Source organism: Mustela nivalis, assembly GCF_964662115.1.
Source record: "Mustela nivalis genome assembly, chromosome: 5".
In the NCBI taxonomy this organism is placed as follows: Eukaryota; Metazoa; Chordata; class Mammalia; order Carnivora; family Mustelidae; genus Mustela; species Mustela nivalis.
The window spans coordinates 67,420,597-67,444,542 of NC_139024.1; the positions used below are offsets into that span (position 1 = coordinate 67,420,597).

The window sequence follows — 23,946 nt, forward strand, 5'->3', positions numbered from 1 at the left end:
GCTCCCTGCTGAGCAGAGAGCCTGATGCGGAACTCGATCCCAGGACCCTGAGATCATGACCTGAGCCGAAGGCAGTGGCTTAACCCACTGAGCCACCCAGGCGCCCCTCAAATATTCTTTTTTTAATAACATGAGTAAAAGAGAGAGCAAATTAAACTTTCTCACCACTATTAAACATTACAAGATACAGATATATTTCCACTAAGCATCATTAACATGTCATAAATTATCCAAATGTTCTTTCCCTCCTTAGGAATGGAAAGGAAATCTCAAACACATACACAGAGCCCCAAGATGACACTGACTTCCTAACACTAAGTTGAAGTTCTCAGCTTCCACATTTCATTGCCTTGCACAGTAAAATAATAAATATTGGACATGCAATATAAAAAGGAGCTATAATCTCATCAGAATATATAGGTACATACAACTTAATTTCTTATTAGTAATTGGGGAAAAGACCAAAGTTTGACCCTGATTCATTCTCCAGTTAAAGATATGGAACAGGAAAAAAAAAAAACCACAGGAAAAAAAAGATATGGAACAGGTTATGGTCATCAAAATTATACACAAAATGTGGGAAATATATTAAAACTTATCACCCAAATATCTATTTATAAAGATCAAAACCATTGGATTAAGAAAAACTTGAAGGTGATGAATGAGACCAATACTGAATTGGACTGATAATGTTTATTTTATTTATTTTTTAATTATGTTATATTAGCCACCATACAGTGTATCATTAGTTTATGACGTAGTGTTACAAGATTCATTGTTTGTGTACAACACCCAGTGCTCCACGCAGCAGTTGCTTTCCTTAATATCCACCACCGGACTCACCCCCCCCCCCTACTCTTCTCCCCTCTAAAACCCTCAATTTGTTTCCTGGATTTGCAGGAAATCAAAATCTTCTTCTTCTAACTAAGTTCTTCTAACTAATCTTCTTCTTCTAACTAACTTCTTCTAACTAACTAAATCTAAATCTTCTTCTAACAAATCAGAAGAATGCTGGCATAAGTTGATAAGTTGACTCTGAAAACAATTACCTACGTATGTCATACAAATGCTTTGAAATAACTGGGATAAGGTCGTTATGCAAATTATAAAGTAGCACACACCTGAGAAGGAGCCTCACCAGGAAAAACTGCTTATGCTAGAATATCAGCCAGTAGGGCGCCTGGGTGGCTCAGTGGGTTAAGCCGCTGCCTTCGGCTCAGGTCATGATCTCAGGGTCCTGGGATCGAGGCCCGCATCGGGCACTCTGCTCAGCAGGGAGCCTGCTTCCTTCTCTCTCTCTCTCTCTGCCTGCCTCTCCATCTACTTGTGATTTCTCTCTGTCAAATAAATAAATAAAATCTTTAAAAAAAAAAAAAAAAAAAAAAAAAAGAATATCAGCCAGTAGGGGAGAAAAAGAAAAACACATATGACAAATGCAACTGAGCAAAAACCCAGATATCATCTTCAGAGAATTTTGTATATTTATCAATTATTTGGACTTACCAACGATATTGTTAGAACATTAGGTGGATGGTTAGCTCTAGATAGCAGCTACATATAAGTGTTTATTATGTATTAGAAATTGTCCTGGGGTGCCTGGGTGCCTCAGTGGGTTAAAGCCCTTGCCTTCGTCTCGGGTCATGATCCCAGGGTCTTGGGATCAAGCCCCGCATTAGGCCCTCTGCTCCTCGGAGGGCCTGCTTTCTCCTCTCTCTCTGCCTGCCTCCCTGCCTACTTGTGATCTCTCTCTCTGTCAAATGAATGAATAAAATCTTAAAAAAAAAAAAAAAAAGAAATTGTCCTAAGCACTACATCAATCCCCGTAATCTTCATAATAATCCTAATAGAAAGTACTATTATGATACCTATTTTTAAGAAACATAGTAACGTAAACTGAGGCACGAGAAGTTCTATAACTTGTCCCAGGGAATAAGTAAACCAGAGCCACTACTCTCTATTACCTCTTGACTTTGAATGGACAAGACTAACTTTCATTAAATAATCAGAAAACAATTGTAAATGTATTACAAACCTATATGTGCATGCCAAAAAAATGTGGTGAATGGATATGTGGTTTTGGAGAAGGAACAGGGCCCAAAAAATGAAAAAAAAATTCATAATATTTAACTAGGGCAAAATAAAGTATATCAAAAGAGATATGATACTTCATAGTCTCAGCCTGAGTTAGCAAAATAAATTAAAGTGCATTCAAAAATCATAAATAGAACCCCAAGAAATAAGAATCTTGAGAGAATGTTCCTCCGGCATACTTGGTCAGATTATTCCTTGCCACCATGCCATCGCTGGACAAAGCTGAAGCTCAAAAATGTAGGTATAGGGGCGCCTGGGTGCCTCTGCCTTTGGCTCAGGTCATGATCTCAGGGTACTGGGATCAAGCCCAACATGGGGCTCTCTGCTCAACAAGGAGCTTGCTTCCCACCCCACCCCCCGCCTACCTCTCTGCCTACTTGTGAGCTCTGTCTGTCAAATAAATAAAATCTTTTTAAAAAATGTAGGTATAAACCATCCAAATAGTAAATTTATATTTTCTGCTTTCCAGACACTGTGCTTTATTAGTAGTATTACTGTTAGTTTCATTATTACCGTTAATACAAAAAAATCAAATTTTCCTTGCTGTGATCCAAAATAAGTACTGAAGCAAATAAGGTAAGCTCAACAAGAATGATAAGGACAGACTGGACATAGTAAAGACTCCTGAAAAATGCAGGTCAAAAGTTGTATGGAATTGCAGCATTATTGACAATAACCAAGGTATTGAAATAACCTCAGAGTCCATCAGTGGCTGTGGTATATCTATACAATGTAATAACATTCAGCTATAAAAAGAAAAAATATTGCCATTTGCAACAATATGGATAGAACTTCAGGGCATTATGCTGAGTGAAATAATTCAGAAAAAGAAAGACAAATACTGTATGATCTCACTTATATGTGGAATCTAGACATCAACAATAACAATAACAACAGCAGGAACAAATTCTCAGAAACTTTAAGATCAGTGGTTGCCACAAGCAGGGGGTTGGGGAGTGGGTGAAATAGGTGAAGACAGTCAGTGGGTACAAACTTCCAGTTACAAAATTTAAAAAGTCCTGGGGATGTAACATACAGCATGGTAACTAAAGTTAATTATACTGTATTACATATTTGGAAATTGCTAAGAGAGTCCATTTTAAAAGATCTCATCACAAGAAAAAAATTGTAACTATGTACAGTGATAGATGTTAACTAGACTCATTACCATGATCATTTCACAATACAAACAATATATTGAATCATTATGTTGTACATGTGAAACTAACATAATGTTAGTGTCAATTATACCTCAACTAAAAATAAGAAAAAAAGAGAGAGAGAGAGAGCCTGCAAGAGATAATCATACCTTTCCTGGATCTAGAGAGGATCTAGACTGGCTACTCTTCCCTTGCATGAACTTTGAGTGAACTTTTTCCTATCAGGGTTCTCTTCGAAGTAGTCCTCATAGTGAAAATTTGTGAAGAGATATTTTATGGCCGATGGAAAAGATTTTTTTTTTTTCCTAATGAAGGGCAGAACAAAATACTGCTTTGAAAATGGTAGGATTCAGTTTAGACATAGGAGAAATTTCTTGGCTATAAAAACCTACACTATCTGCTGTATCATAGGAAAGTAAATTATTGACTCATCTAGTGTTTTTATGACTAAAGAAGAAAAGTCTCTTGCTGGACTGCCTAGAAACAGGGGGATGGACTAAATGACTTCAAGGATTCCTTCCTCCTAGCTGATTTGGGGATAATTACAGGGAAGAACAAACACAGTCTACTGTTAGTTCTCTGGTATATCCTCAAGAGATTTTTTAAAAAGTTTAAAAAAACACATTAAGGTACATTAACTCATTATGATATCTTAAATACACTTACATCAAAATCTTTGCAGATGTGAAAATATGTTTCTCTTGCCTTCTTGTGTCTAGTATCTGACGTCCTTGGCAAATTTAGCCCTAGTGTATCCCTAGCACTGAGGCAGGGGTTTCAAATTACTGATGAGGTCTTCTGTCTCTTTAAAGGTGGTATTAAGAGTACCTAGGAGTTCTGAGCAATATCGTCCCTTTTTAGATCTGTCCATTCATCATGATCCCGTGCCAGAATTTGTTAGGTAAACATGATTGACAGACAGCCATCTTTATCCTTTATATGGCTGGAGGTCAGCCCTGGTGGAAAGTAATGCTTTTTTAATTAGCTGTTAGAGGATTGAATTTCCTTTGTGTGCATTGCATGCTGCTTTCTCTCTTAGCCAGTATCCAAAGTGGGCATCTCTTATGCCTTTCGTGCTTAGTATAACTCAGATGACTGAAGAACAATCATAAAAGATTCATATTGAAGCTGTTTTATAAAAATTTGCACAGCTGGCAAAAAAAAAAAAAAAAAAGAGAGAGAGAGAGAGAGAAAAATACTTGAAATAACAGAGTCCTCAGAAAGGAAAATGAGCAAACTTTTCAAGGCTATCTTGGCAAATAGAGGCTGCAAAGAGAAAATGGTTTTGTCACAATACCTCCGCTGCAAAAATAAAATAAAATAAACATAATTTTTAACTGTAATGTGCAAAATATAATTTCCCTCCAAGGAATTGGTCCTTCCATTGAAAGGTAAAATAAACCCCTGAAACACTTTTGGTTTGGCAGAGTTTGCAAAAAAAACAGAGCAAGCATTCGTGACTAATTCAATGGCACTGTTCTCCTTCCATATCTTTTGTGAGGCAAGATGTTCACTTCAGAAAAAGCTGATGATTTTTATGCCTAAAACAATTAATTCCACAATATGTGGAACCACTGTGAAATAAGAAGGGGTGTGCACAAAACATTAATACACATTCAAAACACATGCTTTTTATTTAAGTGTGAAATTGATGGGCTATAAAAGAAACACTCTCGGTCTTATAATATAAACTACTAGGTAGTTTATAAATACAGTAATGAGATATGAAGATTCAGTATAAGGGCTAGTTTATACTAAGATCCTAAAAATAAATATTCTAACTTATGAATCAAAAACTACGATCAAGTATTGTAATGTAAGGCAAAAAATAGACCCCGACTCTCTTTTGTCCAGTTTTGTGTCTACGCTAGTCTACTGGTTCTCTTTATCGTTTTGTTTCCAATTTCATTGCTTTCTGATCTTTTAATTATTTTCTTCTTCTTAGGGTTCTTATACTCTTCTTTTTCTAGTTGTTTAAAGTGAAAGCTTACACAGTTGACCAGCTGTGTGATCTTGGGAAAATTGCTTATGCTCTCTGGGCTTTGGTTTTCTAATCCGTAAAATGGGTCTAAAAATACTTCTTGCCCATTTAACAGTTTGTTGTATGGAATAAGTGAGGAAAGATATCTACAGAACTGTGAAGTTCTTTGCAATGTGTGCGATTTAAGTGCTATTATTCTTCCAAGTGCCCTGAATTTATAAAATGTGTCGAGTGTCCATCAGGGATAGTCTACCTTTTGAAAAGCTAACTTTGTTTAAATAACACATTACCAGTAGCGAAAAATTTATTGGGGTTTTTGTTTATTCTCCATTCCTCAATGCATCAATCGAGCATCAATGCACAATATGGGGTTGTACTTAGAGGAGGAAAATGAATTTATCCACTTATAATGTTGATGACGTCTATCACCCAGTGAAGGTATCCATGCCAGGGTGTGCAAGTTCAACCCACAGGAACTTGAAGAAGTCTCTACTGCATGCCTTTTGTATGACAAGAATTGATTCGTTATGAATTATCCTTGTTAGCTAATTAAGCTCCAGAAATTAATGCATTACTAACCTATACCTCTTCTCTTTTGAGAAGAGGTATTGATTAGTGACCTGGTGGATATATTGTTTAAACAAGGAACAACCTACAAAAGCAAATGGCTACAAGTCCAGATGCCATGCATGATTTAAACAAACAAACAAAGAAACAAACTCAAGGAGGACGTGGTTGTCAGAGATTTCCCAAGATGTAGTTTGGTTAGTTTTGTGCTGGATGTTGGGCATGTCATTTCTTCTGATAACTTCAGGCAGAAAACTGGTTGGTGCTATCAGAAACCTGGACCACGTTTGAATTCGCTTGAGATTTTGTCTTGCTAAGACTGAGTTTTTCCCCACCAAAGGGTTGTGATGGCTGCGAAGGAATCCACATAGAAAATGTCTGCCACGGTTTGAAAAAGTCGTTTCATCTGCAGCTGCTCGGTAGACAGGCAACCACGCAGAGCCCACCGAGCGAAGCGCCCTCGAAGGTCACATCTCGTGCACAGCCAAGATTCGTGCTTTGGTTCCAATTTTCCCCACCACATGGCATCTTCGCCTTCAGTGGGGGACTATGAGAGAAGTAGCCGGGGGGTGCAGAGAAGGGACGGACGGGAATTAAAACGAGGCAGGAAGTCATCCACATTCTTGAGCACTTACTCTATGCCAGGTGCTGTGCTAGGTAAGCCCACTACGTGTTATTCTCCTCTGATCAACTGAACAAAAGCAATCTTAGAAAAGCCTTTCAGGATGAACAATTATTTGAGAATTGGAGGTTGCGAAGAGGAGCTCTTTGGGATGGCCAGGATACAAGGCACTAAGATGTGTCAACGCTCATTTTGAGAGCATTTTGACGCATCTCTTTTCCTCTCCTTTATGGGACTGCAGGGCTCTACCTCATACAGCCAGTCTTCTTCACTGCTGTGGGTGCACACAAATCTACATAGTCATGAATATATAAAGTCTGCAAAAACCTGTTACAAGATAGGTTTTAGCCGGGGTTTTTTTGTTTTTTTTTTTTTTTAATTTTATTTCCTTTTGCCAAGACCCAGTTTGGAAGGGAAAATACTGCTGCTTTGGTGTTTCCTCTCATTAAAAGACTCCACGGAAAAGAGTGTGCTAGAAATTTATAAACAAGTGCAGCATTATGGGTCTAATTAGCTGGAAGAATACCTGTATAAATGGAATCTGTCGGACACAATAAGCTGCCCTCCCCCCACTTATATAATAATCCTGGCTTTCAGAAGACTAATCACTACACACCATCTACACAGCATCTAATTTCCTCATCAAATTTCTCTGCTGGGTTTAGCCATGCTTGTCAACTTCCCAGCTCCCTCTTCAATAACTGGGTTTATTCTTAGTGTCTCGCCAATAAACATTCCTATGAGCAAACCCATGAAAGAATGAAGTCCAGATTTCTTTATCGCTCCCTCTTTCGGGAAGGGTTTTCTGCTCAGACTCCTGGGAAAGGTCACAGGTAATTTCGGCTGGTCACTTTAGGGTGGCAGGATTGCAGCGAGCACATTGGGGCCTTTTGTTTAAACGGCTGCCCGACCACCAAAGGTGACCGCAAGCTGCAGGGAGACCGTTTAGAAAAGCGAACCGGCGATCATGGAAGCAAGTCTGCCCAATTCAGTCTCCCTTTCCGCACAAATTAAGTTGCTCATGTTCCCCATCCGGACAAATGTGGCTTTCTGAGAGCAAACTTATCTTCCCTTTTGCTTAGGTGCTCTGCATTGTTTTGGGCTTGCAAGGCATTTTTAAGATGACTCATTGTGACAGAGAAAATTGTCATGAGTGAACTGAAAGCCAAATCCTTTTCATATTAATTTCATCCAAGGAAAGTTCATTTACATCTTTCCCGCAGAGTATCTTCAGAATCCTGCTTTGTAGAGTCTCAGAAGAGAAGTGGGCACCTAGCTGGTTGTGTAAATGTGGAACGGCTGGGTTGGCTGTTTCTAAAATACTATTGGCGTGAGGCGCTGGAAGGATGGAATTATGTCCCCTCCACCTTCCCCAAAAACATATGTCAGAATCCTAACCCCCAATGCCTTAGAATGTGACTTTATTTGGAGGTAGAGATGGTACAGAAGTAATCATATGAAAATGAGATCATTAGGATGGGCTCGAACCCACCATGACTTATGAAAAGGGGAAATTGGACACACACGGAGAAGTTGGCGTGATACAGCAGAGGCCAAAGATTGCCAGCAGAGGACCAGAAGCTAGGAGAGAGGCATGGAGCAGCTTCTCGCTCACATACCTTCGCCAGAAGCAAGCCTGCTGCTACCAGGGTCTTGGACTTCCGGCTTCCAGAACCGTGAGACAATACGTTTCTGTGCCCCTCCGTCTGTAAGACATCGTTATGGCAGCCCTGGGAAGCTGCTTTCCTTTCCAATAATACATTCCAGGGTATTAAAAAAGTAATTTTTTTAATACCTGGACCTGAAAAAGCATCCTAGGCCCACAAATAAGTCAGTAGCAGCTGTAGAAGTAGAGACTAGCAAGATTCCACTATGACACAAGCTTCTTCTTGAGCAAGTTAGACTTGGCCTCTCCTTCCACCTGTTAACTACACTGCCTAAGTGTTTCACCGCCCTCCAACACTAGTAAAACCCCTAAGCCAGAGTTTCACAACCTCTGTGCTATCACCATTTGGGGTCAGATGATTCTTCAGCATGGGCTGCCCTTTGCACGTTGTAGGATGCTGAGCAGTATCCTTGACCTCTACCTACTAGATGCCCATAGAGCCATCCCCCAGCGTTGGGACAAAGGCTGCGGACGGGTTCCAATATTCCATGAGAGGCAAAATCCACCACAATGGAGAATGACTGCTCCGAACACATTTTCAGGAAGCGATTGCAAACTTGTAATGGAAAAAAAAAAAAAAATGTATAATTGATGTCCCCTAATCCCCAGTTTTCATGGCCTTCAGAGACTTTTTCCAAAACTTAGTAAATGAAAGCCTTGTTTTATTCACAGGCAAACCAATCCTATGCAATCTCATTTACTAGCATTTACCGAGGGCTTCTCACTAACCTCCTAAGTTAGGCCGCAGGTTCCTTGCCATGTGCATCTTACTCAATTAGCCTCGGAAATCCTCTTTGTATCCGGGAGCTCTTACCTAAGAAATGGGTCAGTCTGGCAACCGTCATCTTCCGCTTGTCCTGAGGGTGAAAAGGAAAGTTTATGTGAATTAACATCCCTCCTTTCAAGAGGAAAGGGTGGTCTTCCGTGGCTATGGGGCACCTTGCCAAAGTCAATACTCAGTAAATATTTGTTGGATCAATGACAGCTCTTGTTCATCAAAGACAAGAAATAAAAAGTTTCAGGCAAAACATAGGACAATCTTATTATATTGGTAAGTTCATCTTTAGTGAGTGAACTTAATCTTTTCTTTTTATTCTACACTAGTTTTTATACTATATGTTTTCAATCCCGAAATATGCATTTGTCCCCCCAAAAGAAAGTTTTTCCTCTTTGTGGGGGGAGGTGGGTTTGCCTTGTGTGGAGGGTACCAGTATTTACCATCTCTGTACATTATCACAGTGTGATATTTAGATTCCGGACTCTGGATTCAGATAGACATGAGTTTGAATTCCAGATGCAACAGGGAGCAGTTTTTTGCCAGTTCCTTGTCCCAACACAGCTTCAGGTTTTTTATAATCTGTAAAATAGGAGTAATAGTACCCGATAAAATTATTATGGGATGAAATAGGATAATGCTTGCATAACACTTAGTTTGGATAAAAGCACAGTTACTGTTAATTATTGTTTTTAGAGCTGGACAATTTCCAAACGGATCCATTTAAATGTGTTCTTCCCCTAAATCTTTCCAAATGACCCAACTTTGTTGCTGTAGAGATACTTTCCATGGCTTTCCATGAGAACAATATACAAGTGAAAGGTTTTCTAAAATAGGGGTTAGCAAACAGAGGAACAGGCAAAAATATTTTAATCTTTGTCAGACAGTCTCCATTTCAACTACTCACCTCTCCCGTTGTAGCTTGAAGACAGCCGTAAGCACCATGGTACCAAATGAACATGGTGGTGTTGCAATAAAACTTAATTTACAAAAACAAGGGACCAGCTGGGCTTGCCACACAGGCTGTAGTTTGCTAATGCTTATTCTAAAAAGAACAAACAGCTTTCCCTTTTCACATGTCACTACCCAGGCTTTGTGTGTTGGTGCTCCATTAAAAAAATAATAATAATAATAACTCCCAATATAAACCACGTCTTATCCTCTTTCCTTAGCAATTAAACTGAGCTTATAATTTGTGAGATGAAATCAAGGCTGAAAACATCATTTCACTTCTGCTCAGGAGTACAGGTTGGGCATGCGTGCCTCCACAGATGCTCATGGGTGTGTCTGATTTAGCCCTTCTCCTGCTGACTTTATCCACAGGTGAAGATGGAGTTCCTGGGGAGACCTCCCATGATACAGGAAGCACTATGACAAGAACTTCATCTCAGACATCACAGTGGCCTTAAGGACTCAGTGCCAGGACCATCAAAAACACCTAAGATTTTGTGCCCAGTTTAGGTTTACAAGTCTTTGCTCCCCTGTGGTCCAGACTTTGAGGGTTACATAATTCAAAGAACAGAGTCCAGCTTACAAAAGTCATTTCTAAAAACAAAACAAAACAAAAACAAAAATCCTCAGTCATTTATTTCGATTTTTAATAACATTGAGGGGATCTGTAGAACAAAGTATGTCTCTTTAAAATCCCACTTTTGAAGCACCTGGGTGGCTCAGTGGTTAAGAGTCTGCCTTCAGCTCAGGTCATGATCTCAGGGTCCTAGGACCGAGCCCCACATCAGGCTCTCTGCTCAATGGGAAGCCTGCTTCCCCCTCTCCAATTCCCCTTGCTTGTGTTCTCTCTCTCTCTCTCTGCTAAATAAATAAATTTTCAAAATCTTAAAAAAAAATAAAATAAAATAAAATCCCACTTTTGCCTCATATCTATGTCTATGTTTAATGTAGTTTATTTTGAAAGATTTCTTAATACCACTTGCGGTTGGACAACAACACTCAGACCAGGGACGTGAGATCCCTACTTTCATGGTCAGGATAGTCTCTGCCTGACAAATTCCCCAAAACAAAAGCCCAACCCTGGCATTTGTACCAGCTGTCATCTTCTCCTTTCTCCTTCTGGGTTGCTCATTATAAAGCCCAAATGTTAGGCTGGTAACAAAGAAAGTAGTCCAGAGAAAAAGCTAGGAACCTCGTGAATAATTAATAAATCTTATAACAAAAATAGGACGCGTCTTGATTACGATGCTGTGCTTTGAAGCCTTAAATCAGTATTCAAACAAACTTCAATCCCCTTTGAGAAATGAAAGAGTGGCTACCAACTCTAAGGCAGAGAAGAAAATGAGATGTTTGACAAGAAGAATGTAACAACCACTGCCACCATTTATAATTTGAAGTTCCTTCTAACAGGTAATTTGTGGCATCTACAGTGTGGGTACACTTTTCTCTTTCTTAGCAATACCAGTTCTGTTGATGTTCAAAATCTAGATACCATTTGTACAGAACAAAGGTGTATTCATTTTCTATGGCTGTGTAACAAAGGACCACAAACTTCGTAACAAATGACCATAAACTTAGTAGCATGAAGTGACATTCCTTTATCATTTCACAGCCTAACTGGGCTCCCTGATCAAGGTCTCAACAGACTGAAGTCAAGGTGTCAAACAGGGCTGTGAGCCCACAGAGGGCTCTGGGTTCTCTTCTGAACACCCATGGCTGTGACTCAACTCAGTGCCTTGCTGCTATAGGACCGAGTCCCGGCTTTCTTCCTGGCTGTCAGCTGGAGGTCTGTCTGTCCCAGCCCCAGAAGGGCCCTGGCATTCTTGCCATGCAGACTTCTCAGGTGCCCTCTCCTAGCATAGCACCTAATTTCAAAGAGAATCTCTCTCACAGAGAATTTTCTTTCACAGAGAATCTCTCTGACCTCAGGGAGGGCTTTAGGTTTTCTTTTAAAGGGCTTGCTTAATTAGCTCAGACCACTCCAAATAATCTCTCTTTTAATTAACTCAAGGTCAACTGATTAGGGACCTTAATGACATCTTCAAAATGCCTCCTCCTCTGCCATACATAACACAAGGTAATCTCAGGGACGATACCTCATCATATCCACAGGTCTTACCCATACCCAGGGACAGATTCACCAGGATGTGTACCACAGGACACAGGAATCCTGGGAATCATTTTAGAATTCTACCCACCACTATGGGAGAGACTGGGATGACAACAATCCATCCCAAACTACCAAAGATGTATGCGTGTAGAAGTATGCGTGTGCGTGTGACACACTCCTATCCTTAGGAACCCACTTCTCAGCATGGGCTCCCCCAAAGTGTAAAACCCCCCACTTAAGATCCACAATGATGACACAGAGTATTTCTTGTTTATTTGTTAAGACTGCGGCATAATGGGCACCTGTGTTTCCCGCTTCTGCTCCATGAAACAAAGTGAACTTGAGATAACTCTCTTGATAGGGACGGGAACCCAGATGTGCCTTTCAGGCAATGACTTTCTCTTGCCTGGAAAACTACAAAGTGAATTTGAAACCACGGGCAACACAGTGGCAGTCACATGGATAAGATTAAAAAAAAAAAAAAAAAGAGGAAGAACAGACACATCAGGAGACTGTAAGCTGTTTTCTAAATTCAGAACCAGTGGAATATTTATGTTGGCAGCACCCCCTAACTCGCAGCAGGAGAAGATCCGACAGAATGCACTCTATACATAACCCATGCAAGCCCCAGATCAAGAGGAGAGTTATTTGCATAAACAGAATCCTAGAGACCATGTCGTCGCTGTCTTGCTCTTCCTCCTTCCTGCCTCTCTCCCTTGCAAGCCAGTGGTGTTGAGTTTCCCTGGGCTACCTTCCATGAACATCAAGGAATGCAACAGAGATGAATGTTACATTGACACCAGCAGTGCCACCACAGAAAACTGTTTGTCCACTCTTTTCATTTCTCAGTCCCAGCAAGCATCTAAAGACTTTGCACCTGTTCTAGTTAGCCCTGGCAGATGCAGTCTGTATTTATATTAATAGAATGATGTTTTCATGTTTTCATAACAAAATGGGTGTGCAGCAATTGTGGCACTCCCTTTGGATGCTCTCACCAGCGCAGGACCGGGGGAGGGGCAGCTCTTACATAAAGTCCCAGGGCAAGGGTAAAAGACTCACAGATCCCAAGCTGAATCATCGGGACAGTTCGAGAACTTTTTCAGGGATGACCAGACTTGAGTATTGGAAATTGAATCAGATACTCGCGTAAGAGGAAAACATGCTGGATGTAGATGGGCTTTTCGTGGGGGAGTTTGGAGCTATGAACTTTTTTGTATTCCATCTCCTGTTTCTGTAATTTGTGTCTTATCTCCCCAGGGTAGAGCTGAGAACTGGTGAGATCATACTTGGCTCAATTCCTGAAAGTTTGTTTTGAGTCACCAGTGTAAATATTGCCCACCCAATCTGTACATTTGCACAAATTAACTGAAACCAGCTACCCATTCCTTTCTCGTATTTGGCTCTGTTGATTAACCCTGACAGCTGTAACCTCATTAGTCCAAGCTCTGGCCATAGCAAGGCAGCTGTCAAATCAGGAGGAAGTAGAAGCTGAAGTCTCCTCTACAGACCGGACATACTAAAATCGATAGGTGCTCTAAAAGGTTTCAGTTATGATTCTAATTCTAATTTATGTGGTGCAGTGGGCTTCTCCTACACCCACAACATAGGCCTGACCTCAGTTGTTGATGAAGAAAGCAGAGGGACTCTTACAAAGCAAGAACATGGGTTTTTACCTATGTAAAAACCTTCGGATCTGGATCGGTTGAAAATGGGTTTTTAGCATGCATTGTAACACAGAGACATTTTAATATATTTTAAGATATAAACTCCTAATGTATTTTTTGGCGTGAGAGATTGTGTTAGTTTTGACAAGAGGCCAACAGGGTCCTGACTATAGAAATAAGAAAGATCCTGCAGCTGGTGCTCGCTGGAAAAGTAGAGATAAAAAGCGAGGAAAGAATTAGAACACACTCCAAGAAGAATGTGGTTTCCCTAAATAGAACGCAAAGTCCTCCGAGTGAATCCTATTCTCTTCCATAAGACTCTCTGAGGAAGGGGTACAGAGGGAAAATTCTTAGTAACTATTCATTAGAACCTGAAAGTTCAGGGGAGGAGATGATTTTCCATTCACCCGTGTTGAAAAGGACAATGGGGCTGGTCAAATGCAATGTGTGAACTGCCCTTGCGGTATTCTCACTATGAGGAGATAGCATGGCGGAGCGGAAGAAGCTGTAAAGGAAAAATCTGGAGACCTCCCCTCTAGGCCCTGTTCTGCCACAGCCCACGGTCAGGGTTTTAGACCTTTGCTCTCTACAGATCTCAGTAGACTCCGTCATAAAGTAAGGAGGTTGACCTGATGATTGCAATGGCCCTGTCCATTTCTAGTGATTGAAATGATCATTTGCACAAACCCATTATCATAAGAAGTTACTCCACCATTGCCCAAGGTGGATCCAACCACAAGTTTCTCACTTGGGGGTGATTTTCTTCCACTCTTTGCAGTGCCCTTCAGGGTATTATGCAAACAGGTGCTGTCCTTTGGCACCCCCTGGTGGTGTCTATGACTGTTACATGAGCCTTCACCATGTGGCCCTTGAAAATAAGGCTTTCTGTAGGAATCCAACTGTAGGGCTCAGACTGCTCTTCACCAAAGAAAAAAGTAAATCAACACTCATTGTTGTGACATTACACTTTTTAGTCCACTGCTTTTTAGAGGCTTAGCTGAGCATGCTGATTTAAAAAAAAAAAAAAAAGCCGCATTAGTCAGGTACTTTATTGACATAAACACTATATAAGGGCCAGCCCACTTCAAGTTGAAGGATTTACAAAATAACAAGGACTTCTACTTTCATTATTGTGAGGAAATAAGATTGCTTGTATAGGAAGTATTCAGGTATTGATTGGAAGTGTTTGCTTAGCACATGACCAATTTAAATTACCAGAAATACTAGATTAACTATATCCTGATGTTTCCTAAATATACACTGAGATAATAAGAAAGCACTGAAAGTTTACTGGACCTTTCCTCCAATTTAAAAATCATGTACAGAGAAAATTATGAAATTCAAAAGCCAGTTAATGTGAAAAAATTAAGATGATTTTTTTGCTCTTAAATGACAGTTAAATAGATTCTAAGAATTGTGAGTCTTTAGAAATCAAATTCCATTTGACTGATCTATTTGATTGATTCTATCATAATTGATCTTCAATCATGATAATCTCCATTTAAGGTAGCAATTCCATTCTATTTCCCTGATCACATAATTCCCCCTCTTTTTGCTCACAATTATATCCTGTTCCTTTCACTTTGAAATTTAGTAAAAAATTGTCTTTGATTTACTGTAAAAAGCAAGTAAAAACATTTTAAATTGAAGTGCCAAAAGTTATGACTACCCAAAGAAATTAAGCAAACACAGGGTAAAAGAAAATGGGAAATCTCACAAAAGTTTAATTATTCTAAATTATGTTGACTACATTGACTCTACCATGTGTTAATGCTAAGTACTTTCAAGGCTAATTCATCTCCATGTATTTAGTTTGATATGATTATAGCAACTATAACGGTTTCCAGGTAGGGTAAGGGGGGGGAAAAAAAAACAGTCACAGGAAAGAGAAAAGTCAATATTCCCCTAAAGGAAAAAAACATTTCTTTGCCATGTTTACTTGACTCCTTCTGGCAAAAGACTGTTAGGAGTTGTACCACACAGTTCAACCAGAGCTTGTCTGCAGAAAAAAAATAATAATAATAAAAAAATTGCATCTCAGAGATTTGGTTTGGAAAATCTGCTTTTGTTTCCAATGCCTTGTCTCTTCTCAACCACGTTTATAAGCATTTTCCAAGCTCTTTACGAGCATTCTGCCTGCCTCTCCACGCTCCTAAATATCACCCTCAACTCCTGACGGCCAGCCACGGTTTCCAGCCTTGGCCAAGGAATAAAACATTGGTTCACCTCAAAGGCTGCCATTAAATTTACCTCATTTATTGACCAGCAGGAGGTGCACCCACCTTACTGGGGTCAACGTTAGCTATAATATTGCGGAGCTCATTGGCGCCCCAGACTGCTACCCTGTTTAATGACTGTTGGGCCCCATGGGCCAGGTAAATTCTACTGTTGACATATTGGTGGCAATGCCCTTGGAACACCTTTGATCCATTAGTATACTCTCTCCATTTAGGGATGTATTTTACTGTGTGTTGAATAAAAATAACCAGATATGGAAAAGTGAAGGAAACAAAGTGAGCGCCTACTGGAAGAATAAGCCGTTTATACTTCTTTGCAGTAGATACCGGGGCCTATGAGGACATCAAGTTTCAGGAAAATAAGGCTTGGAGAATGGCACCATCTGGATAGAACCACCTCAGGTCCTCTGTTGCCCTGGAGGTGGGTGGTACTGAACGGCCCAGGACTCGGCCAGCTCACTGCAAGACCAGCTTTCACTGCTGAATGACCTTCGGGCATGCATTTCTTTGCTTTTCCTCATCATCGCTTTACCATTCTGTGAAAGTGTGAGCTTTCTTAGCACAGTGACTGTGTTTAAAACAACTTGGAAGGCTTAGATACACTGTTACCTAGTAAAGAGAGTGCCTGGACTATGGGTTTATATTTTTCCATCGGCCGATAAAAGATCATACCCAATATGGGGGGGGGGGGTTCATTTTGTTTACAAATTAAGGGCATAAAACTGTGCTAAACGGAAAAGCCTGGATATCGGAATGATCACTGTGTCCATAGACTGTCAAATGCTCTCAAGCCATGATCCCTTCCATGCTCCCATGTCCCCTGCAGAGCATGGCCTGGCCTGGGTTGACCAGGTTCAACGGTCAGGGTTTCTCAGGCTGAATACTGATTCAGGCCTTCTCTCTCTGCTGCCAATAATAGTTGGCTGTAGTGCCAAATTTAGTGGTGGTTTCTTATGATGTGGATACCTGTCCAGCAGGGGTTGGACTATGACCACAAGCCGTCTTCCTTAAACCACAAAATAGCTGTCAGAGGGTAACTGCTGATCGCCATTACTTGCCAGGCTCAGCAACCTCCAAGTAAGGGCCTTGCACATCCCATAGCGATTCCACTGAACGGCCCTCTCCCACCACGAAGCCAATTTTGTCAGGACATAGAAATTCCTTGGGGTAATGATTCAGTGTTTGAGTTTCAGTTCTTTAAAAAAATAAACAGACAAAAAGCAAACAAAAATCTCCTGCTCGTCTCTTCCTTATTGATCAGGTCTTCTTATTCTGGCATTAACGATTTTCTGTTTCATGGCACTTACATATTTTACGGTCAGCCACATTCAACTTTTTTGGTCATCAGCGGGGACTACATTTTAAAATAAAAAAAAACAAATTAGGGCACCTGGGTGGCTCAGTGGGTTAAGCCGCTGCCTTCGGCTCAGGTCATGATCTCAGGGTCCTGGGATCGAGTCCCGCATCGGGCTCTCTGCTCAGCAGGGAGTCTGCTTCCCTCTCTCTCTCTCTCTGCCTGCCTCTCCATCTACTTGTGATTTCTCTCTGTCAAATAAATAAATAAAATCTTTAAGAAAAAAAAAACATATTATACTCATGAATTGCCTTCCTGTGAGAGCTGAGAATACTTTTGAGATATTGTTCTTACGGCCTCTTCTTTTTGTAGGCTGACTCCCATCTTCCTTTCATTTTATAGAAGAAGAATGTAGGTATCTATTGTAAGCAGTACAGTGCTAAGAATGCCATACTACTTTAAAGGTAGTTCCAGGGCAGAAACAGGCAGACAAACAAGATCAGAAAGATCATGCATCGCTACAATCATTTCATGATAGGTTAAAACCTCTATTCTTGAGTTGAGTCCAGCAGACTTGGACAATATGCTTTAGGTGAAGTGTTAACACAGACAGCAGTTTACTGTCACTAAGGCTGACTTCTTGGAGGAAATTTCCTAGAAACCCCAGATTGTAACAATTTCTCTGTTTCATCTCTTTTTTTTTTTTTTCTTTAATTTCAATTAGCCAACATGTAGTACCTCTTTAGTTTCAGATGTAGTGTTCAAGGATTCATCAGTTATGTATAACACCCAGCGCTCATCACATCGCATGCCCTCCTTAATGCCCACCGCCCAGTTACCCCACTCTGTTTCATTTCTTATAAACTAAAAGCGTTGTCCTGCATACTACTACTTGGAAAGCATTATTCTTTAATCCATAAAGTAGATGTAAGTTCTTGGTATTAAAAATGTTTCAAATAATGAACCAAATCCTAATATGTAAATATAATTGCACAGATACACACACACACACACACACATATAGTATGTGTGTATGTGTATGTGAAAGAAAACAGTCAAATATCTTTATAATTAGAGTGGTTCTTCACATTTGGTGTCTGAGATTTAAAGCGCACTCACTGGGGCTAGTCAACGAAGTTTCTCCCAAAGCGAGAAGTAGGATAATTCATGATTTAGAAGCTGTTGGACTTCTTTTGCCAGAAATCAACAGTCTTTACTTAAATAAAAGATGTAAATTTTTTTATTAGAATAAGCTTGAATCTCTATGATATTTTAGCTCAGACCCAAAGTGCGCAATTTTCAAACTTTTGTACACAAAAGCAACTTGTCTCCATGAGATTGTAGAAGATGTTAGAGTCTTGGAACTGAGACACCCTGGGTTTCCTATGATCTCATTCATCATACAGGACAGGAAATTGAGGCCCAGTGAGATTGAGCGAACTCCCCAAGGTCATGCAACTTGAGTTAAGACCTTACAACTTCTCCATCTCACTTCAGCAGCTCGCTATTTCAACTCTATTATAAAAACCAAAATACGGAGATTAGTCTACCCCTATATGATACCTATCTGGCTTCTACTCTTGCATCTCCCATGCAGAAGCCCAGTTCAAAAAAAATACAATCAAGCCCACTGGTTCTATAAGCTCCCAAGATTGTTTTCTGTAAGCCAAACTATGATATCTACTAAATACTAAAATGTCTTACGGATAGACAGCCACAAAAGTTCTTCAAAGTTCTAAGCCAAATAATAGATGTTTAATCTGCACATTGTGGAGGAACAAAATAGGAAAATAGGTCAAGTCGCCATAGACCAAACTAGACAATAAGAAAAAATGTCCTGTGTGTTTGAGGACTGAGAGTAGGCTCCAAACACCCTCTCTTGATCCTCTTCTAGTTTTACCAAGAGTGTCTTGGAAACAAGTGTGATTTAGAATGAAATGCAACCAGTTTCTGATAATCCTTTCAACTTCTCTATTTCCTTGGACACATTTTCAAAGTATTTAAATAAACCCCCACATGCAAATTATGTTCCCGGAAAAGAAAGCCTTCGCTGGCAAGTTGGCATTCAGTTTTTGCGGCCATGGCATAGATACACAATGTATTTTTAACATTCTTGTTTTGTTCTTGTCCTAACTGACACTAGCAATTTGAGAAATGTCGAGGGCGTTACTGAATATAAATTTGAGGAAAAACAGCTCTTCCAACTATATTGTTAGGAGTAGGATGAATATTCAATCAAAGATGATTCAAAAAGTTTGGATGATGTATGTGGCCATATACCTTCCTGAAAACAGACACTTCCCATGATTCTCTCCTCATGATGTGGTATCCACAAGAATCACACTGCAATTTGCAGCCAATTGTGTTCTGAATGATAGAAATCTGCCCCACACTCATTTAGAAGTTCTTTTTATAGATTTATTGAATTTCAGAGCTAGAGATGATAGATGAACTATCACATTTTGGAGGGTTTTGAGGACAAAACTACTTGCCTGAAGTCAAAGACTATGTTCTAGCTTTATTTAAAAACCCAGATTCTGAACCCTTAGCTGAGAAACCATCTCCCCGTTCTTAAAAATGATTAACACCATGTCTCATGCTCAGGTTTTCTCTCATGCTTATATTTAGTCATTCATTCTTAAATTCATTCCTGTCCCCTGCTTCCTTTTATAAATATATATTTAACCACATGCCAAACATTATGATGAGCTCTAGAATACATGGTCCATGGTTGTTTACAGACAAGACTTGACATAGTAACCGATGGTTCTAAACTCTTAAACTGGTTTACATGGTCCTCTACAATCTGACCCCTAACTCACCTCTCTAACTGCCCGTCATCTTCCTCTTTGCTCCAAACTTACTAGATTTGGGGGGCTCACTGAATGGGTTTCTCCCACCTGTGCCATCACATATGGCCACTTCCTGGAAGGTTGTTTCTCCCCCACCCTCCTCATTTGGCTGGTGCCACCTCATCCTTCAGGTTTTAGTCTAAATACCTGTTTGAAGGGAATTCTTCGAACCATAAGACTGGACTAAGTCTTTCTGATAATATGCAAATGTTTGCATAATGCCTCTCTTCCTTTCTTGACTTGTGGGTTCAATAAGAACAGTTATAAATAAATAATATATCCTTTCTTTTCTTTTTTTGAGAGAGAGAGAGCACACACACATGCATGCAGAGGGACAGAGGGAATGAGAGAGAAAGAATCTTTTTTTTTTTTAAGATTTTATTTATTTATTTGACAGATAGAGATCACAGAGAAGCAGGCAGAGAGAGAGAGAGGAAGGGAAACAGGCTCTCTGCTGAGCAGAGAGCCCGATGCGGGGCTCAATACCAGGACCCTGAGATCATGACCTGAGCCGAAGACAGAGGCTTAACCCACGGAGCCACCCAGGCGCCCCAGAGAGAAAGAATCTTTAAGCAGGCTCCACACTGAGCACAGAACCCACTGCAGAGCTGGATCTCACAACCCTGAGATCATGATCTGAGCTGAAATCAAGAGTTAATGCTTAACTTACATATTCATTCTTATATCCCCATTTATCCAGTTCAGGAATTGGCACCCAGTATAACTTCAGTACATACCTACTGAATAGAAGAATTTGTTTAGCATATAATAGAAGCACAAATGTAGTCAATTCAATTCAGTGGGTGTCATCTGTATGTACTTCTTTTGAAGGCTTTGGCTGAATCTCATAAAATCAAGTAGATACATGTCCTACCAAATTTCCCATCTTCTGTTCTGGTAAAAACAAAAACCAGTAAGTAAGACCAGTATTGATTTCTACTACCAATGCCACAATTTATTTTAATAATTTTTTTTTTTATAAACGTGGATGACAACCTGATCTTAACTAATAATGGTCTTTATCTCACTTTATATGGATATTCACGTTTTGCCTCCGAAATATCAATGTCATTAGTCTCATCTCACCTTGTGTGAATGTCAGTGCTGCCTCAGAAATGTTCGGTTTTGAAGCTCCCCAAGGATCATATCATTTCTCAATTTGAAACATGCCTGGTGTCAAAAATTTCTGAGAAGGGAATATGAACATGCCCTAAGGTACTATCTTGTGTTTGTGAAAATTGTTCCATCAATGCTAGCTCTTTTTTTGCACTACTCTCCTTGATTAAATTTTTTCCCTACCGAGAACAACTAAAGTAAGATGTACAGAACTTTAGAACCCCAAAACTCCAGTAATAAGATCCCTCAACATGGGCTGTCACTGGAACCGATGTTGTCCTGGATCCTTCATACAAGAGATCGTCTTAAGGCTCCATTTTTAAAGTTGTAGGATTGGTGAGGGGACATAATCTTGCCAAACTCCTGAAGATGGAGGGAGAAAAGGTCCCTTGAGGCCAAGATTTTGTCCTGTGTCACATAGCAAGTTTATGGCTGCTCTATGTCAAGAAAACAGTCATTTGGTTCCTTGTTTAGTGTTCCCTGGCCCCTACCAAATTATACCATTCAAAAAGCAAGGTGGAAATATAAAAAGTAGAACCTCAATGACCTGGAAAGCAAAGGGAATTCTATGATAGCCTCATTCCTTGTGTTTTCACAGGAGCACACTTCTGCACCCTAAGCATGACTCCCAGGCCTCAAATGTTAGGAACCGAGCAGGAACACCACTCCTGTGGATCAACTGTGGACCAAGAGATTCATGAGCAATGTGACAATGACGGGAACCTGGGAGCCAGGGGGTACAGATGCGATCCTAGACCCTGGAAGAGCACAGAGTGGGTGGGTCTAGAAGGAAGTTAGGAAGAAAGACTTCAAACATTTCTGAGATAACACTGTCATTATCCCAGCCTGAGCCCCAGAAGCTAAAATTAGGACAAAAAGAAATGTGTAGCTAAGAAGAGTCCCATCCAAGGAGCTCCCAAAACGGTCAGCTTTAACAATGAATACATGAAACATGGAAGAAAGACTTTTAGCAGGACAGATAATAAATTTGCAAAGCCTTGTTTTGAAAATGTGGGAAGAATAGTATTGAATGTCTCTGTGTTTAGGAAGGGATTTTAGCTAGTAAAAAAAAAAAGAAAGAAAAAAAGAAAGAATTATTTTTAAAAATCTATGTATTTTCTTGAGGTAATGGTGACATGTGGGTGAGAGGTGAGAACTCTTCCACTTTCTAAAAACAAGAGTCATCTTGGAGCTAAAAGAGAGAGAATGGAAAATGCCAAAAAAGACCTGAAGTCTAATATAACAGAAACACCATTAAGTGTCTGTAAATGAACCCAAGCCCCTGCTGACACACAATAAGAGAGCAAGCAAGAAATGTTGCTGCCCAACCACTAGAAATGGCTAAGAAAGGATGAACACCCGAATTTCACGCAGGAGTAATGACTACAAAACAGAACGTATTTCAAGGGAACCAAATCGCACCTGTTAAGTTCACTTTTCTCTTAGGGAGGTAACCCACAAACAAGGGAAGTGATTTCATGAACACTCTGGGTGGATTGGCTCGAATGCTTTACAGCTTAGTGGATTATTAGTCAAGGGAAGTCTCGGTGCTAACCAACCAATCACTGTGGAGGGAGGTCCCGGGGCATCTTACAGGGCTCTGTTCTCAGCTCTGTCATTTTCCACATTCCTATTGGAGGATGCAGGGATGAAGGTAGCAAATTTTCATTTGCTACAAAGTCAGTCAAGTGAGAGAAAATAAATTATTCTCGGCAGAGGAGAAATATGGCCTAGAGCAAAACAAAAATGTCTAGAGGCTTCATTGGCTGAAGTGACTGGTAAATTCAACACTCCCCAAAAGGTGTTCATGCCTCCTTCACAGATACAGCAACCCTGACTGAGGGAGACAGAAGCCTACCCTGTGCTACTCTGACCAGACATTCCTTGGAGTTGTGCTCAATTCTGGGAGCCATGCCGTGCAAGAGAGTAAATTCAAAAGACAGACAACTCCAGTGAGGAATAGAGACATTGCTCAAAATTATATTAAAGAATCTGAGAATTTTTAACCTCAAGATTGGGCTTCAGTAGGATGTGATCACCGACTTCAGATAGGCTTGCCACATGGAAAACGGATTATTGCTCTAGAGGACCCAAAGTTCAAAACCTCAAGGACATAAATTTTGGTTCCACGTAAGCAAGTTCTCCAAGGTAGAGAATCATATTGCCTCCTTCTATCTCAGAGCAGGCCACTGAACAAATCCCCAACTCGATGTAAAGTATCCTTAAACTATGAGTCAGGTTTTGAGCACCAATTAAGAAGGATGGTAGAGAATCATATCTCAGTGAAACCAACAACTGAAAAAATGTTGCTGAAAGAAAAGATTGTGTCCTTTTTTTCTTTTCATATGAATATACTCCACTGAGTTAGTATAAAGACATGAAACAAAAGTGTTACTGAAAAGTGGGCAAAGTTAAAAAAAAAATACTAGTCTTTAAAAAAGTGCTTATGTTCTTAGGGTTCAACTGTATATACCCTCGATATGGGAACTAAAAATGTGAAGTGTGACCTGTACCAGACCATTGGGGAAGAACGGGATGGTTACTGACCATGGTGTTTGTCAACCCATTTCAACGACACACAAAACCAAAGGTTTTAATCTACAAAAACGTGAGTTCAATAAACCCTTCACCCTAACTCCCTCTACACATAACTCTGAGTTATCTACACTAAATCATATTTAGATTTTGGCAGGCAAACTTCTTGGAAATAAAATCATTTTCAAAAGCCCTGATTTTTCTATTAATCTCAAGGCATGAATGGAATTTTTTTAATGTCAGCCGAAAGTCCACAGTGGGAACTTAAGAGCAACCCACACATTTCCTTTCAATGTATATATTAGAAGGGCTCTGTGAATAAAAG

General features: G+C 40.0%; 1 protein-coding gene across 3 annotated transcripts in view; it reads right to left on the reverse strand.

Moving 5' to 3' along the window:
• Positions 1-5,533: 5,533 nt before the first annotated feature.
• Positions 5,534-23,946, reverse strand: part of LOC309865597 (uncharacterized protein) — a 49,016-nt gene continuing 30,603 nt past the window's right edge. For 2 of the 3 annotated variants that reach the window (XM_082732106.1, XM_082732107.1), the window contains 5 exons: positions 9,306-9,444; positions 8,902-8,944; positions 8,513-8,643; positions 8,037-8,127; positions 5,534-6,346 (listed from right to left, as the gene is read on the reverse strand). In XM_082732106.1, coding sequence (XP_082588232.1) covers positions 6,202-6,346; positions 8,037-8,127; positions 8,513-8,643; positions 8,902-8,944; positions 9,306-9,318 — 423 coding nt within the window. In that variant the 5' untranslated portion in view covers positions 9,319-9,444 and the 3' untranslated portion in view covers positions 5,534-6,201. Of the gene's footprint in view, positions 6,347-8,036; positions 8,128-8,512; positions 8,644-8,901; positions 8,945-9,305; positions 9,445-23,946 lie in introns of those variants that run through there. The other variant, XR_014312191.1, reaches the window with a different exon arrangement.